The sequence below is a fragment of the Cryptomeria japonica genome, chromosome 9 (assembly GCF_030272615.1).
Source record: "Cryptomeria japonica chromosome 9, Sugi_1.0, whole genome shotgun sequence".
Lineage (NCBI taxonomy): Eukaryota > Viridiplantae > Streptophyta > Pinopsida > Cupressales > Cupressaceae > Cryptomeria > Cryptomeria japonica.
The window spans coordinates 334,985,000-335,002,829 of NC_081413.1; the positions used below are offsets into that span (position 1 = coordinate 334,985,000).

Here is a 17,830-nt window from a genome sequence, read left to right on the forward strand (position 1 = left end):
CTGGCGAATTCATTGCATTCAAAATTTGCATTCTACAAAAGAAGCTCAAAAGCTCTCAAAACTGACTGGATTCTGGCCTGAAAAGACGGCAATTAAAACCCTAAGACTTGACCCTAAATCCAGACAATTGACAAACTAACAAAACCCTAAAAAAAACGAAGCGAAAGGCGAGCGAAAAACGAGCAAAAAGAGGGGGTCCCCATTTCAAATGGGGCGATGTGTGAAATGGTCACAACAGGTCCTCACGCATGCGAACTCGAATCCTCTAGCCTGATCGGAGACCGGAGAGTGCTCAGCTAGCGAAAATAGTTTCTTCCTTGGCCTCCGCATCACTCTATCCGCACTCTGCCCTGGAGAAAGGGGTAGGACAGGGGCGTGGTGCCACTGTCCTCCCTTGGACAGCGGCGTGGCGCCCCTGTCCCTGCCCTATTTTGGAGCAGGACCTTTCTAGAGCATGCACTGTGGGTTGTGCAGTGAGCGAGAAATCTCCCCGATGTCGGCCCTTGACGAAATTCAAATCCTTCAAACATGTATTTAAGGGGGCATTCGCTCTCTCATTTGATAAGTTCAATAGGTGGAATTTCAATAAGGTCACAAGCGATCAAGAGCATTCAAGCATTCAAGCATTCTTTTCCAGCATTGAGCATTCTCAAGTCTCCCTTCAAGGCTAGGTGTTGCATTCAAGTCAAGGATTCAACCATTGAAGAGGAGATTGATTCCAACATACAATTCCACACAAACATTTCTATCAACATTGCTACTACAACCTCCCTTGAGGTGATTTACAATTCAGTCTTTCATTTACATCTTACTTGCAAATACTTTCTTTCATTACTTGGTTAATTCCAAAACTGGGGTTTGACCTAAAGGCAAACCCCTAATCCCAACACATTTCCCTCTCTTTTCTGTGTGTAGGTTGCAAGTGCGCAACTATACTTTCGGATTTGGACTTCATTTGCAGAGGCGGAAAAACTCTTTTCGTTTTGCGGATTTTTCGGAGGACCGTGTACATTCCCGCCACGGTCTAGACAACTTTTCGTCAAATTTGCAGGGCGACTTCATCTCAACATTTCACTGCCAAATCCAGGTGCATAGCTTCATCCCATATTCAAACCTCAAGTTATAATCGATTCTTTGTCACTTTTGCACTACATAATTCAATCAATTTCCTTTCCAAATCAAACAAAGGAATAAGGGGATCATCATAACATTCTTAATTCATTCAGAATTCAATCTATCATCTTTGTTAGGAGATTGAATCTAGTGAATTTCCCCTTATCTTCCTAATGTAATGGTGATAAGTGCTTGAAGGATAATCAATAGTGAAACTCTCATCTCTCTTTGAGGGAAAGGGTTAGTTTTCCTCTTGATCTATCACTCATCATTTTCCCACCATTACACTCCTATTTCATTTTAAGCTTATATGGATCTTATCTCATTTTAAAGTTATATGCACCTTTTCCCCCACTTAAATATTCCCATTTTTCATATATTTTACAAATCTGGTATCAGGTCCCTATTATCTCGCGATCCTTAAAATTTGGGACTATTTTGTTGGGACACTAGGTGACACTTTTTGGCTGAAATTTCGGGAGAATAAAGTGTCGGTCATGCCATTTCCATATCTATCCTTGATGTGAAAAAATGATTGTTTTAAGTCAGCCAAAAGGTGAATTTACCTTGAGAAACCTATATAAGACATCACTCCCTAACTCATTGCTTCATCTCATTATTATCCATTCATTCCAATTCAAGAACAGATTTGAGTTGAAGGAGCAGCAATCTACAAAAAGGCATCTTCAAGTATGTTTTCATGATGGATTTTATGATAATTCATCATGTTATTGCATCAACACATGGAGGACTTATCCTAAGAGCATTGCATAATCAATTGAAGGTAAAATCATTTATATTAAACATTTGCATTCAAGCATTTCACTTCAGATTTCTATTTCTTTATCATCGTTGTTGCAGGGTTGAGTCCAACCTGGGGTTTGACTAAAGCAAGCCCCTATACAGCCCAACGCCATTTTTTCTCTCCTTTTGTGCAAAACCAGGCTCGGAAACAAGTCTCAAGTTCAAACTGAGGTTATAGGAACACAGTGCAGACAAAGATAGGACCAGTGAGACAAAATTCAGCAGAAAGGGGCAAGACACTAACAACTAGCACCCTAGTCCAAGGAGCCTAGCGCCATAGTCCAGGTGTTTTGACCTGCAAATTGATCATAGGGCAATTTGGTAGCTCCTGAGTTCAGTTGGATCCCTATCTTGCAGCTGGACACCTATCAGGACTAGGGCACCTAGCTACAATATCTAGTCAGTTTCAGCTCAAATTTCTATCACAGGTTCTTCTCTGCATCCCCTTTCCAATTATGTAAATGTTAGTTCATTTCTAGATCTGCATTTGTATGTTCGTGTTGTTTATTGTCAATTTTGCACCATTTAGCCTAGTTCTTTACATCTATCATATCCAATCAATCAAACACAAAAAGAGAACAATCAATCCATCGTGCCCACCTCTCACCAATGAGGTTTGAGTTGGGCCTATTGGTTGTTCTACAATGTAATTGATGGGATTGGATTTGATTCCGAATTTGCATATTTAGACTAATGAACCCCATTTCCACTATATTACAAGAAGTTTTTCAAATATATTCAATCTGGACTATTACATAATAATGTCTTGATTTGAGATCAATCTTGGTTAAATAGCATACACCTTGAAGATGGTCCAACAAGTCACCAATGCACAATAGAGAAATTTGTTTTCACTATGATTTTGTTGAGTTCACAATATATAATGCATAGGCACCAAGTGTCGTCCTTCTTAAGCGTAAGAGCTATTGGGCTACAACATGGCAAGGAGCTACTTCCAATCTTGCCTTGATCAAGTAGCTCTCAAATTTGGTATCAAACTTCATTATTCTCCCAAGCATCATAACTACAATACAAGGAGCTATGCGTTGGGAGAGCTTTGCATTATTTTAGATGTCTTACTACCATTGCAATACCCTTGAAGAATTCATTGCTAGAACAAGGTTGAAGCATTAGCATACAATGCTAGAGCTCACAAGCTTGCCTATGTAAGTGCCTTGGATCAAACTATTTGAAGCACAAATTTTTACACGTGCACCATGATCTTCTGACATTGTTTAGGAAAGCCCAAAGCTAGTTTGGCCTATGAATTAGACTACTTATGAATATTGAAGTACCATATGCCAACATTTATCACCCACCTTGTGGTTTGGAATGGTAGATGCCATCCCAATCATACACATATGGTCTTCCATACAATATGTCATAGACTTCCAAAGAATTGACATCATAGATGCAATGTCATGCATAGGCTTGACTATATACTTGAAAATGTGAAGCATAGTTATTTAGATATCCTTGTGATTCAACCATCCTAAAGAGTAGGGGTTTGGATACACAATGAAAGAGAGAGATAGACATCAAACTACATCATGATGATGTTATTTTGACTATCAATGTCAATAATGGCATGAACAAGTTGTTCATTGACCCAACACTGTATGTAAAAGACACTAGCATTCCTCTAAAACATCAATGGTCATGACACTTGTGTTGAGGCATTGGGCCTCTTGATCAATATCCTCAATAGAGTCAAAAATTAATGGGCTTGCACAAACAAAGACCATTACATGCAGCATTCAATATCGTTGTGAGAGCTAGTACAATGATGATGGCACCATATATCAATTCGTTGTGGCTTCTTACCTTGCCCCAACTTGGTGAAGATAGAGGATATCTTAGGGCTTTGCGAGGCTGATTTGGAGTATCATAGTTGCTTTTGCTCAAGAGAGTCTTGTCTCCATGCGAAAGGCTTGTAATTATTTTCCTATATGAGATTGTTCTTGCATAGGTAGAACTTTTGTTTAATCTTTGCCTTAGCCTTAACTTGATATGCATTGAGAAATGTTTATGCCAAAGTGTCTAAAGTTAAGAAATCCATGTTAGCACAAATAAAAAGTGATAATGCTGATATATTTGAGCACTCTATGTTGCCCATAAACTTTCTCCTATGGGCACACAAAGAATTGGCTGGTTATCCTAATCCCATTGTGTGCTTAAATTTTTCCACTACTTTAACACCTAGATAGACATTTTCAGCTTTATAAAGAAAATCTTCTCAATGTTGGTGAAAATGTAGACAGCGGAGTAAGCTTCAAGTTGTTGGATCCAAATATCTTGTGCTAAGGTGTCAATTTTGTCTTTGAATGTAAGAATATCCAGATTAACTTGAACTCTAATGTGATTGCAATGTTGCACAAACTATGCAGGGTTTTGCAGTGCTTATCCAAGGAGATTTATGAAATTTCAAAACTATTTGAAGAGCTCTTGGTACTGCATTTGCAAGGCAACTTTGAGCATCCATTCAATGTCTACTAAGACCTTTCATGCACGTTCATTGACCATTTTCTTCAATAATCATTTTGAACTTTACAAATTGAACCAAGTAGGCCAAGTTCCCTTAGTTATTGTGCACATGTGCACCGATATGCAAGAAGATCTTTCACTCTAATACAAATGACCTGATTTTTAAAGTGAATCGGGGGACGATTCTATAGATAAGCTAATAATGCAACAAGATCATAGACGGCACAAAGGAAACAGATACGTAAAACCAAATAACTTTTGAATACAAAAGGATTATGGAAGATATGCCACTTCTATTTAGATTTGAACAAGAAAAATGTACAAAGAGGTAAGATGTGAATTTGTTATGCCACTTCTACTTTACAGGATGTTTAAAGCAAGTAAATATACAAGTAGGTCAACATCTAGGCTCCATGTATATGCTAATAAGTATCAAACATGTGTGGCTTGTTACTTATTTGGACAAGATAATGATAATAATCAAACACATATGGTGACAACTAGATTGTTGTGACATGCAACATGAATGTCTCCATGTGTTGGATGTGTATGGTACTTATTTTAAAATCATGTTATGTGGAACAAAGTCTACCAAGTGATGTCCATGCATGAAAGCATAATGTGTGGCTGTTGATATTCCATGTATCACACATGTAAGGTCTAACTAGACAACAACATTTGTAGCCATGTGTGGGGCCACAAGATTTGCATGAGCAATGTTGTACGATTGCATGTGAGAACTATACACAAGGATTTGAGGATAGTATTGAGTGTGTTGGTGCTCTAATTGTACTCTATGAGTCTAGATAGGTGCCTCAAAATCTGAGCCAAGGGAAACAATCGGTTGAGATAGACTGGAGGGACTGATGATCAAATTACAAGTGATTTGGACCAAATGACAAGAGTGGGAAACTCTTCTACACTTCTATTCTACTAGTCCACAGACGATATTCCTAGATCTTATAAGGCAACTAAGAGCAATGAAAACAAATCGTCACACAACTTAGCCACACCCTTTGCATAAGGATAACACAAAATTTTGCCATTATGGCCATTATGCATCCCTTGTATTGGCTTACTAGTCTTTTAGGCCAAAGATCTCTCAACAATAGATTATTATCATGTTAAAATTGCAAAACTAAATTTATATCCCAATATATAGTATCATTTTAAGCTTCTTACTTCATGTGTAACCTATGAAAACACAAACATGTATGACTCTCTAAAGATAGATAACAAGTTCAAGCTCTTAAAAGACATAGCGAAACTAGGTACTAATGAGTTTTTGCCAACTCATAAGACAGTTACTTACCCTAATGTACATTCAATATAAAATATTCATGCATCAATCAATCAACCATTTGTGACTAGTATCTACTCCAATGGGAAACAAAGTCAAGAACTTTGAAAAGGGAAAAAACATTTATGCAAAACCTATCAAGGAAACTAGATTCTCATTATGGAATCCAATCAATCTAGCTACAAATTCGTCCAAAATGAAACTCAATAAACTCAAAATACAAAACCTAAACCTATCAAGGAAACTAGAATTTCATTATGGAATCCAATCAATCTAGCTACAAATTCATCCAAAATGAAACTCAATAAGTTCAAAATACATTAACTAAAGATAAACAACTCACAATATCCCTCATGTGAGATTGAAAAAGTACATTTTCAAATAGCATACAAGCCTCTTGTCAAAACTTGATGCTAAAGACTAATAAAAAAACCTACAAGGAGTCAACAAATGTGAATTTAGCCCCAATGAGTGGCATTGCTTGCAACTCCTCCACTAGACTTCACACAAATCTCTCCCACAACCTTTACCAACTCTTAACATACTTGATTTGATTATGCTAGAATGCACTAAAGGCTACCCTATACACAAAATTGACCAAGAGATTAAGATTTGGCAAAAAGGCCCTCAATTTTAGCTAAAACGTTCTTTATCTCTAGAGAGACTTATATTTATAACCCAAAATTATAACCAAATTCTCCTCACAACTGACACATATTTCAATCTGCACAGTTGCATCTCAAGCGTGTAGTCAATTCATCAAATTTGTGCAACAAGCTCTCAAAAACCAATTGTATTTTACATTGTTGCATCTAGTAATAAATCTATTATAGACCACATAGCATTCTTAATCAACCCTTACATTTCAAAACCTAGAAGATCTAAGTTATTATGGCACTCATACCCCATGCACTACAAAATAGTCCTTTGGAATATCTGCCTCTGCAACTATTCATCATGTAACCTCAACATCCTCAATCATCCCCGCAAGTAGTTGAGCAGTTTATGCTTTTGCTCTTTTGACTAGATTTGCAGTTGAATTGTTCCTTTTAGTGACTCATTATGTCACTGCATTTCATTTGAGAATTGGGAGGTAATTCTATTGGCTTAAAAAATTTGAATTTAACTAATGTTTGATGTTGTGCCATTTGATGTAAGTGACATGATTCTTAGGAGTCCTTATTTTGACATGAGGGATGCAATCTATTTTAGGCGTAAAATAAGTATGGAATCTATTTAAAGGAAAGATTTTATTTTGAATTCCTATGCAAGAAGGTCAAATATTACTATTGCCAGCAATTCAAGATGTAGAAGATAAAACAATACTAATATAAGGAATTTTCACCTAAGGTTGGAGAGACAACAAGTACACGAACAGGCTATTGTTAGAATTGGAAATAAGCCTCATATACATGGGAGTAACATGAAAATGAGTAGCAAATACAATAGGGTATACAATTTATATAGTATCCTTATATAGATTCATGCATGCAAAAGTGGCCCAGATTTATAGATTCAACTTTAAAAAATAAAAAAAAATCTTGCATAGGATTCTAGGCATCATACAAAGCAAAGATACTAGTTTCCCCACATCAAAACATAAAAATCTGTATTTCATCAGAATTATTCCTCCTTATTGCTTCAAGAGATAAGTATCTTCACCCACTTCCCATTCCATGTCCTAGCTTCATGCATTTAATAGTGTTCAACTCTCACTCTCATAACTGAAAGTAATTAATCTAAGTTGATTATGCTTATGTGCATGCATTTTGATTTTATTTAGTAAGTATAAATTAAAGATTATGGAAAGGTTAGTTTTTTGATACATTTTGGTGAACCCACCAATACTTACACCCCCTAAGGTTTGAGCTTAGGGCTATACCTTCAGTAATTTTAGTGTAATTCAAAATTGATATTATTCTGATTTTATCATTCATTTTCTAATTTCTCAGGTTTTGGATTCAATCAGTCTCATTGTAGCTTGATTAGGATTTTGATTTGCATTATGATATACATCCTTTGTCGCACCCTCCAACCCTAGGATATTCTACCTCATCACTCCTCTTCGATCTTGCTCCTTAGTTGATATTCATGTATATATTTTCAGATTTTGATAGGTTCTTATCTTTCATTACACATCATCCCTCTATCTTTGTGTGATCATTGAGTACTTCCTCGTACATCCCATCTTGCACAAGCTTTAGAGACCTAAGGATGAAAAATTACATGAGGATCTTTTACAAGTTCACTCAATATATGCAAGGACAAGGTGCCATTAATTGATGACGCATCTTTTGCATCCTCCACAACTATTACATATAATAGGATGCATACATATACAAATATGGGACATGTTAAGCATGATATGTCAACTTATGTGAACTAATCACTGACAAGATTAACAATCTAGAATGGTATGTTGATACTTATGCATGAAGAATTCAACCACAAGATGAAACTACCAAAATATTCCACAATCTTTTGGCATATCCTTCACCAAGTGCACTTCTAGCACCTTGTTTTAAAAAGCATGATGGTAGATGTGATCCTTTTTTTACAATACTTCCTAGTAATGTGCCTCCCATACTTCTATGAGAATCAATTGCCAGCTAAGATGCTCCCATCAAACTTGAGTGGTCATGCACTTAAATGGTTTTTCTCTTTACCTCATGCTTCCATCAGATCCTTTGAGTATTTGGCTATGACTTTCATGAAACATTTTCCTTACAACATTGAGCTTAAGACATCCATTGCTCAGCTCATCCAATACAAGAAAAAGGAACGAGATCCAATTAATGATTGTATTTTAACATTTCAAGCTATTTCTACTAATATGAGGTCTCCATTATGGGATGATGAGATTCAATGTATATTTATGGATGGTTTACTTCCTGTGATACCAGTTCTTCCCTATTTTGGCTGGGTCCTGGTCCTGGTCCGTGCCCGGTCCTGGTCCCAGCCTGGTTCGCTCTGGGTCCCACCCGGGTCCTGCCCAGGCGGCTGGGTTCCCTGTGGGTCCTGCATGGCAGGACCCACAGGGAACCCAGCCGCCTGGGCAGGACCCGGGTGGGACCCAGGGCGAACCCAGGAGGACCCGGGTGAACCCAAGAGGACCCGGGTGAACCCAAGCCCGTGGGTTCCCAAAAACGGGGCCCACGGGTTAGAAAGCAATTAAAAACAATAAAAAAACAATTTTTTTAATCTTATGTTTACATCTAAACCCTAATCCGCCCCTCTATGATGCAAATTATCTTTTTAATCTTATGTTTACATCTAAACTTGAATATTATCTTTTTTGCAAATTATGAATATGATATTACATTTATGATTTATGATATATCAATATCAGAATATTCATTGGCATTGGCAATTATGGATTTATGATTTATGATTTATCTGTTATCATTTATGTATCATTGTATGGGAAAGTTACATTGTATGTTTGAACTGTGAACATATATAATTTTGATGTTTGAAGTTTGAACATATATATATATATTAAAAAAAATTAAAATATATATATATATGTACGGACGAATCCGTACCCGTACCCAAAAAAAAATTTTTTTTGCCGAATCCGCGAATCCGTACCCGAATCCGAACCCGAATCCGAACCGGAACCGGTAACTTAGTTTACTTCCAATCTTTGACAACCAAGTATACTACAAGTGTCATCACTCATTTTCAGATTTATGTGCTACCATATGTAAAGTGTGAGTATGCCTTGTTAAAACATTCCTTTCTATTTTATTGTATTTATAACAAATCCCCCTTTTTCCATGAGTTTACATCATTGTCCCATTCAAAACATGGGGGCAATAAGGATGTACTTTAGGATATACATGGCAATCACAATGCAATTTCTAAACCAGAGCACTTTAGAAATCACTACATTAAGAGTCTCCATCTATATTATTAGAAAAACTTTTGTAACACAATCTCATAAACTTACTTCTAGTCAAACCTATGGGTAAGTGTAAGCGTGCACCACACAAGGACAAGTACTTTTGTTCCCATCATTGCAGAAATGGACATTCTATGGATAGATGTATTGCAATCAAGCATATAGTCCAAGATCTAATAAAGACAAGATAAAAATCAAATATGCTCATGAACCCACAACCTCCTCCCTTGATGAGGTTAATCAAATGAAAACAATCAATGTACATCAAGAGATTAGTCCTTTTCACCATAAAACACACCATGGTGAGGTTACACATGAAATGAAGAGAAATCACCTAATGTGAAACTAATTACTAATCAACAAGAGACACGTGATACAAGAAGAAAATCATGAAGAAGAAAATAGAAATCAATAAACATTATGATGCTACATTTTGGGATCAAGATGAGGTTGATGACCCTCCTTGATTTGTTTGTTAATTCATGAGCCTCCTTGCAAATCATATGCCCACATACCCATATTTCTTGTTTGCATTTTGGCTTTTTCCTTATGCCTTGCTTGTTGTACCTTTACATATCTTATTTCAGGCTTTCCCTTCCCCCACTTGAGGGCATGTTCCTTCCTCCTTACTTGACTTGTTTGTTCTCATGTTTGTTTACATCCCCCTTACTTATTGCTATGCCCTTTAACACCTTACTTATTCTTACGTTTTATTAGGCTTACGACATTGATTTCTCATTTCCCCCTATTGCTTCCTACTATTATATACATATTATGCCTACTCTTTACAATGATAGTATGCCTATATTCCACATGTTTGCAGATTTACCATATTAAGACCACACGCTTACTATCCTCATGCTTTATCTTATAGCACTTTTATGAGCTTATATTGCCAAATTATACTAAAGTTATCCTATTAGACTAGGGGATGTCGAGTATTCCTAAGTTCAATTGTGCATCCATTACCACATCTTTACACTAGGGGCATTGTGCCTTCCAAATGCTATTTATACTTTCATAGCCTCGCCCTAGAGCTATTTCTTTAGAATGGGAGCAACTTCCATCCCCGCTCTCTCCTACATTTGGGGCATCATGTCTTCCCACATCTTACCTTAAGATTCTATCTCTAGATTTACAATACCTCTAGGGGCTATCACCTATTTCGACAATTATGTGCTCATACTCTTGGATGCCAAATTGGGGGCACATGTCCATCCTAATGTCCTATGTACCTACATAGGTGTTTTTTCCATTGAGGGCCAAAGGGCCACACCACCATTGTTCATTTGCCCACGATGTGTGCAAACTCAATTACTTGATGTCCATCTCTAGTTTATATGATCTTTGCATTCATCATTTTATACCCACTTACTTGATTGTTACATGATGCATTCCTAACATTCACTTTACATGATTTGTATACTTACATGCTTATCCTATGATTGCATTTACTTCTATGTGTCGTTTTTCCCCCTCATCCAATTCCTCGCTCACAATGTATGCAATCAATTGGGGAAGAGGGCATATATTGTCACAACATTCCTATGATTGAGTTTCTAGCTAGTGATAAATATTGCATAGAGACTCAACATCATGTCCAAACAAAGCCCTATCACAAGGCATGGCAATGTTTGATATGCCACACAAAAGCATGGTGTATCACTTTTTGTACAAGCAGAATTTCCTAACCCTACTCCTCATTTCATACTGATTTGTAATTTGTGCCTATTTTAGTTATGAGACAAAATCTATTCATTGCACATATTTCCTTTTTATGGACCTAATATCCTTTTTATGTTTGAGCATTTACATTTATGCACGCTTTTGAGTGTTTACTTAAACTTGGAGACACATGATCATTTTAGGATTTGTGTGCATCTCAAAGTAGGGGTAAAATGGAATGGTAAAATTTGCATGCCCATGCCAATTCCCAATATAGTTTAGGGTCCTTTTTAAGAAAATGTCAATGTAATTACATATCGACAACATAATCTTGAGCAAAGTCGAGCTCATTCCTCAATTCTTTGCATGTCCTCATTTACTCACATTCTCATGGATTTGACCTTATCTCATTAATTTCTACACATATTCCCATAAACTTGGCATTTTTTACACCCTATGTCTAGACATTCTCCAAACAAATATTATTGGTTTATTATCCCCATTCAATCCCACAATGCAAGATTAGTCTTGCACTATTCAAAATCAACCCCCAAATTTTAAATTATTTAAATTTTCAAATCCTAATTTTGCTAACACACCACATTTCACTACTACCATTTTCGAATTTAAAGACATTTATTTAAATATTAATTCATATACTAGGATTCTTCAACTTCCTAGCACTTTAAGGTCATTATCATAGGAATCTTTCAATTTGGAGCAATTAAAAGAATCTAATGTGCATCAAAAGTCATTCTAGGACATTCGCACACTTGCCTATCGTTGCCAACCTTTGCTTTGAGGCTGGCCTAGGATCACTTAACCCTAGCAATCCAATAACCCCCCAAGGTATTTCTAAATATCACTAGGCTATTTTGAAATCCCACAGCCTTGCTTTAAGCTAGGGTATGCCTTCTTTTGAAACCAACAATTTAGCCACAAGATATTATAGATGACCATTTAGCCTCTCAAACATTCATATAACCCTTTCCCCTACATTTCCACAATACTAATTATTTGAAACCTTAAACTATTGGAGTGGAAAATCAAATGTGTCATTCTTTTGACTCTTTATTGTCGTTAGTTCTTACAATCTCTTGGTAAAGATGACTTTCTTCCTCTTTCAGATCAACCTCCATGCCCTTGACATAATCTCATAGCTGCGAATTTAAAAGGCTTGTTGAAATGTTTGTTTCATCTTACTTTATTTACTTTCATTTCAACTCAAACAAAAACTTGATTCCTTATTACTTAGATTTATTTATATCTTGTAACATAATTTCTCTATTTTAAATAACATCTAGATTGCTTCTACCTTTACTTATTCTTAACTTTTAAAAATAAATTAAAAATATAATCTTAATCAATAAAAATGTTGATTAAAAACAGAAATAATCCCTATTAATTATATTGATTATGATAGTTTGAACTTCCTCTCTCTGCAAACACACCAAGGTTTTCCTATCTACAATACTACGGCAAACATAGTCAACCCCGTTAAAACTCCTAATTGTTTAGAATACAACCCTTAAAATAAGAAAGTTTGATTGTAAACAAATTTCAACAAGAGAAATATAATTAACCCTTCCAAAAAGGAAGTTGATTTTAAACACAGTTCAACAAGATATATGTAAGTTATTTACTCCTATCATCTCTGTAACTTTGTGTGAGGTTTCCAAAAGAGATCTATAGCAACGGGTTGTTGTCGATCTTCATAAAGCGTTTGTTAAGCTGATAAATTCTGTTTGCTTCGGCAAAGCATAATTGGAAATAAAAAGGGAATGAGCATGTTTGCTAGAAAGTCTGTCATTATTAGCAGAATATACTGTCATTATTAGCAGAATATACTTACAATTTTGCAAGATCCCAGCTGTAGAAGACCGTGACCAGCTTGAATAACAGCTATAGTCTGAAACAAACGAAAAATTGAAAGATTGTTGAGATGAGAGCTGTCTGTTACATTTCGACATTCCAGTATATGATTAAATAGTACACAAACCTGTATTCCACAGTTAAACTGATCCGTCCATTCGGGAGGGTGCTGCACGAAACACAATCATACTTAATGCTTTGTGGAAAATCTGCAGCTATCCTTTGCATACAGTTGGATTTTACCATAATTACATAATAAAGTTTCTGGTCTACAACTGAATTCGGAAAATTTCAAAGGAAACTTGTCAATTTACCGCATCAAAAGAGCTCTGCCAATAATTGGAAATTCCTGTTTCACACTCTGTTGGTTCTTTGAACACCCATTTGTGGCACTTATCCGACGCAACTTTACCCATCAATCTGTTCACCAAACACACACTTAAATTTCTACAGCAATTGCAAGGTATAAAAACGCTAAAACCAGGCTCCTGCAAAAATCAGTACAAGTTATGCATACCCTTCTCCATAATTGTAGAGTTGAATTGACATTTTTCTGAACGCTTTTCTAACTGGGTCATCCGCGTCCAGCTCCTCTAAACAGTCGAAGCTCGAAGATTTCACCATTTTGTCCATGCCATTGCCATTGAACAGACCAGGCACCCTGTTTACACTTGCCTTGGAGGACCGACAGTATCCGTCTTCCCACATCAGCATTCTTCATTAAAAGATGAGTTGCAGCACATCAAAAATGAAAGTCATTAACAAACAATCTTATTTAATTTTTACTAAGTAAATAGATCTAGATAGAAATATGAAAGACAAAAGTCCTTTCTGCACAATTTTATATTTCCTTTCAGGAAAATAGATCCAGGCAGAAACAACAATTTAGTACATTACAAGATAGAAGTCCTGTACAAACAAAAATGACTCCAAATACAAACAGTCGGCCACTTGGCCTGTGTCTTTTTATCAAAATATTTATTAATTTGTTAAATATAAAAAACAATCAAAAAATATGAAATTTTCAGTTTTTAATATTAGCTTAAAAAATGTTTAGAGAAACCTGATCACTATGATCCACCATCGGAACAAATTCCGGATCGTATTTCAATGATGGATAATATCCATCATAGAGATGAAAAAAGTAGACAACATAAAAAAGAAATTATAATTATTTAAAAAAAAATTAAATACATTTGTTTTAAACTTTTAATTATAATTATTTCGGTAAATACTGTATCTAACATGCTCGATGGATAATCTGGGCCTACTGACTAACCTACATACTGTTGGTGGCCACTGTGTCTTGTTTCTAATTTATACAAGCATAACGTCAACCTAAACCACCTGCTACTATTGAACCACAGGTATCCAATATATTACTGTTCACTCGTGGCCAACAAGGGACGAATGGAATCTGCAGAGTCCCGGGATGCGTCTAATGGAAGCCATTACTCAAGTTTGAAATAAAGTCCATAATGCATATAGGGGTTACATTAGGCATATATTGGCCAGTAACAGTATCTTTTACGGCTTCCGTTCACACTTGGGAAAGAGGAACAGGCGATAACCCTGGAACTAGGTAACGACATAAGATCGTCTCGAGTGTCAAGTGTGTTTTAGATCTCAAAGTAGATGCTCCTCTGTTTAAAAAAGAAATACTGAGCATTAGGGGAAATCTGCAACTATCAACCAGAGAGCCTGTTGAAATGGAATGGTTTCTGAAATATATAGAGGTTTATAATCTGTATCCCAAATTAATTATGGGGGTGAAGAAAAGAAACTGAGGATATAACTTACAAGCTACCGTTCTCCTCTCCTACTTTGCATCCAGTTCCGCCTCTGGATCTCCTGGAACAAGAGAGCAAGCATTAGGATTTTAGGGCTATCTGAATACAACACTGCAACAAAAGCCCTGAACCCGTATTGGGTTTCATTAAAAAAATAACAACACTCACGGTCTGGGGCGTATAGTCCAAAATACAGAATAAGTCCATTCTGAGTTAACACACACGTTTCTGAGTGCTTCGTGCAATGCCATCATGGCCAGAGCCTCTTTAGCTTTGTCTGAGCCAACCATTTTATTTTGTTTTAACTCCACTCTTGCTAAAACTTAGATCGTTGAGGAATTTGGGTGTTCCCTGTTTATTGAATCTCTTAACGATGCGTTTTTAAGAAAAAGGTACCTGATTAGTAGGTCATACAAAACACCATTTGGGTACCTCGGGAAACGTGCAGAGGGGAGAGAATCACTATTCCAGGCCCCTGAGGATCTGAAGACTCGAGAAATATTTGATTCTTGTTCAGCCTTCAGACACAACAGAGTACATGGGTCGGAGGAAATAAGAAAAATGATTGAAGTTTCCCCACTCCTTACTCTTTTCAGCCAGTCCAGAAGAGAAGAAAGCACACGATGACAAAGGCGTGATGGTTACAGGACTGCGAAGATAGTAGGTCAGAGGCAGAGGCAGAGGCAGAGATGAGGCAGACCCACAACTGACTGTCTGGGTGCACTAGAAAGAAGAAAAGCACTGAGCCCCTGCTCCTCCTCTCTAATCTTTCCTTTTCTTGATGCAAGAGAAAAAATAATAGAATAACACTTCCAGTCACATATATTTGACCAAACCCCAAAGACCAGGCCTTTTTGTTTGCGCATACAATTGGCCCAACCCACTGTTTTGGGGACATGTAGAGCGCAATTTCAAAGGAGATTTTTCAGATTAAAATAACAAGAGCTGATAAAGCAGCAGAGACAGAGACAGCGATAAAATAAAGTTTTTTAAGTCGTGTGCTGCATAAGTTGCAGCGTGAAGACATTATTCTGTTTGGGAGTCCAGTTTTTTATATTGTTTAGTTTGCAGAGCAGCAGCTGAAACAGCAGAAAAGAGAGATTGTTTAGTTGAGAGCAATGGAGAAGGCAATTGTCCATATGGGTATGTATGTTTCAGACAATGGAATGGAGGTGAAGAGAGAAGGAAGGTAAGTACTACTACGACCAAGCGGTTATCGCGCAAGGGCGAGCAAGTCGTACTAGGATTGTCAACCGCTAGTCACGGCTTTAATATATAGCTAAGCCTAGGGAGGGAGCACCTGCAACATTTCCCACTTTATAGCACGCGCTCCCGTAATCTCCGGATCATTTCAAAAAAAAATTGTTTCCTCGCACAGGGGAAGAAAGTCAAAAGATTGTGATGTTTCTTGGTCAAACAGAGAACTACGCTCACTTTCTTTGTCTGAGGACTTAATTTTGATGCCCGTATGGCTGTCAAATATTACACGACCGCATCACATGAAAGAGGAGGTGCTGGGCAGACCATTCAATTTTTTTATGGGTATCTGGTCTGGGATGAGATCTGGCTTGCCAATACAAGGGCAACTTTGAATAGATAAACTGATTATTAAATTTAGGATCAAGTCATACCTTAGTCGTTTGCAATTTTATGAGGTCATGGTCCTTTCATATATGCTTAAAAAGTCCACATTAAATTAGTTGTTGTATACATTGTAGAGGAATAAAATGGTTTTGTATCATATTTTTTTATTGCAATGGTTTAAACTTAGATGAATCATGAAATCTAATCTATAATATTAAATTGGATCTAGATAATGTAATAGTTTAAATCAGTTTTAAATCAGTTTTTGATTTTTTTCAGTTGTAATTTAAGTGTGGATGTTTTATTTCATTGTTGAATATTTTTTATGTGATGGATGTTGTTGTTTTCAATGATTATGTGTGTATTTATAATTAATATGTAGATGTGTTTGATTATATGATTGATGATTGGACTTGTATTATATAATCGTGTATATTTTTACTATGTGATGCAAGTGCTATTAAGGTGTATTTAAGTTTATGATGTTTCAAGTAAAGGTTAAAGTAGGGAGGTGGAACTAAGATGGGATTATGAAGATGATTAACAATTCATTCCAAGTATGAAGCAATTTCCTTATCTTTAAATTAGTCAAATTGGATTAGTGTTTCAAAAGTATAGACTTTCCTTTGACTTAATCTTAACTAATTAAATAAGTTCATGTCATCATATACAAATCAACCAAGATGAAAAAATTGGTAACTAGGTATGATGAATTTGAATAATTAATTATAGGGAGTGAAATAATATCCAAATGAATGTCTTAAAATACCACAGCATAGCAATAATCATCCAAAACATGTATCGTGTTGACTCATGGCAAGAATCAAATGGGTGAGCCTCTACCAAAAAAAACTTGAACTTTTGAAATTTGGGGGTTAGATAAACCTCACACCTACGAAATTGTCTTAGGTTAACGTAATGGTAATACATGGTGGAGAATACATGTCCAAACATGGGGAATGCAATAAATATGGGAATAGATGTAAGAAGTATAAGTGCTTGAAATTGCACAGGCATACATGATCTAGTCCATCAATGATGTGGTAGTTCAACTGACAATCAAATAAGTCTAAACTACTCCTATTCTAACCATAATCTCAAACAAAGATAAAAGGAGAAGAATTTTGAATTTCAAACAACTACTCCTATCCTCCATGTTTCATTGTGTAAGTAAGAAATTTTGATTATATCATTCCTTATATGACCCACGTGTCATGCAATCCCCACATATTATGATGTGATCTCAAAAGAAAATAGTGAACATATGAGAAAAAATGTGATCTCTTAGTAACCAATGTGTTTCAAATTACCACA

At 36.2% G+C, this 17,830-nt stretch overlaps 1 protein-coding gene across 1 annotated transcript in view; it reads right to left on the reverse strand.

The window, feature by feature from the left end:
• LOC131029724 (protein RICE SALT SENSITIVE 3) overlaps positions 1-16,200 on the reverse strand; it is a 41,539-nt gene extending 25,339 nt beyond the window's left edge. Inside the window, exons 1-6 of the mRNA XM_057960347.2 lie at positions 15,101-16,200; positions 14,943-14,993; positions 13,660-13,857; positions 13,457-13,562; positions 13,270-13,311; positions 13,123-13,179 (exon numbers count right to left, since the gene is read on the reverse strand). Of these exons, the coding sequence (XP_057816330.1) occupies positions 13,123-13,179; positions 13,270-13,311; positions 13,457-13,562; positions 13,660-13,857; positions 14,943-14,993; positions 15,101-15,222 (576 nt within the window). The 5' untranslated portion in view covers positions 15,223-16,200. The remainder of the gene's footprint in view (positions 1-13,122; positions 13,180-13,269; positions 13,312-13,456; positions 13,563-13,659; positions 13,858-14,942; positions 14,994-15,100) is intronic.
• Positions 16,201-17,830: the final 1,630 nt, after the last annotated feature.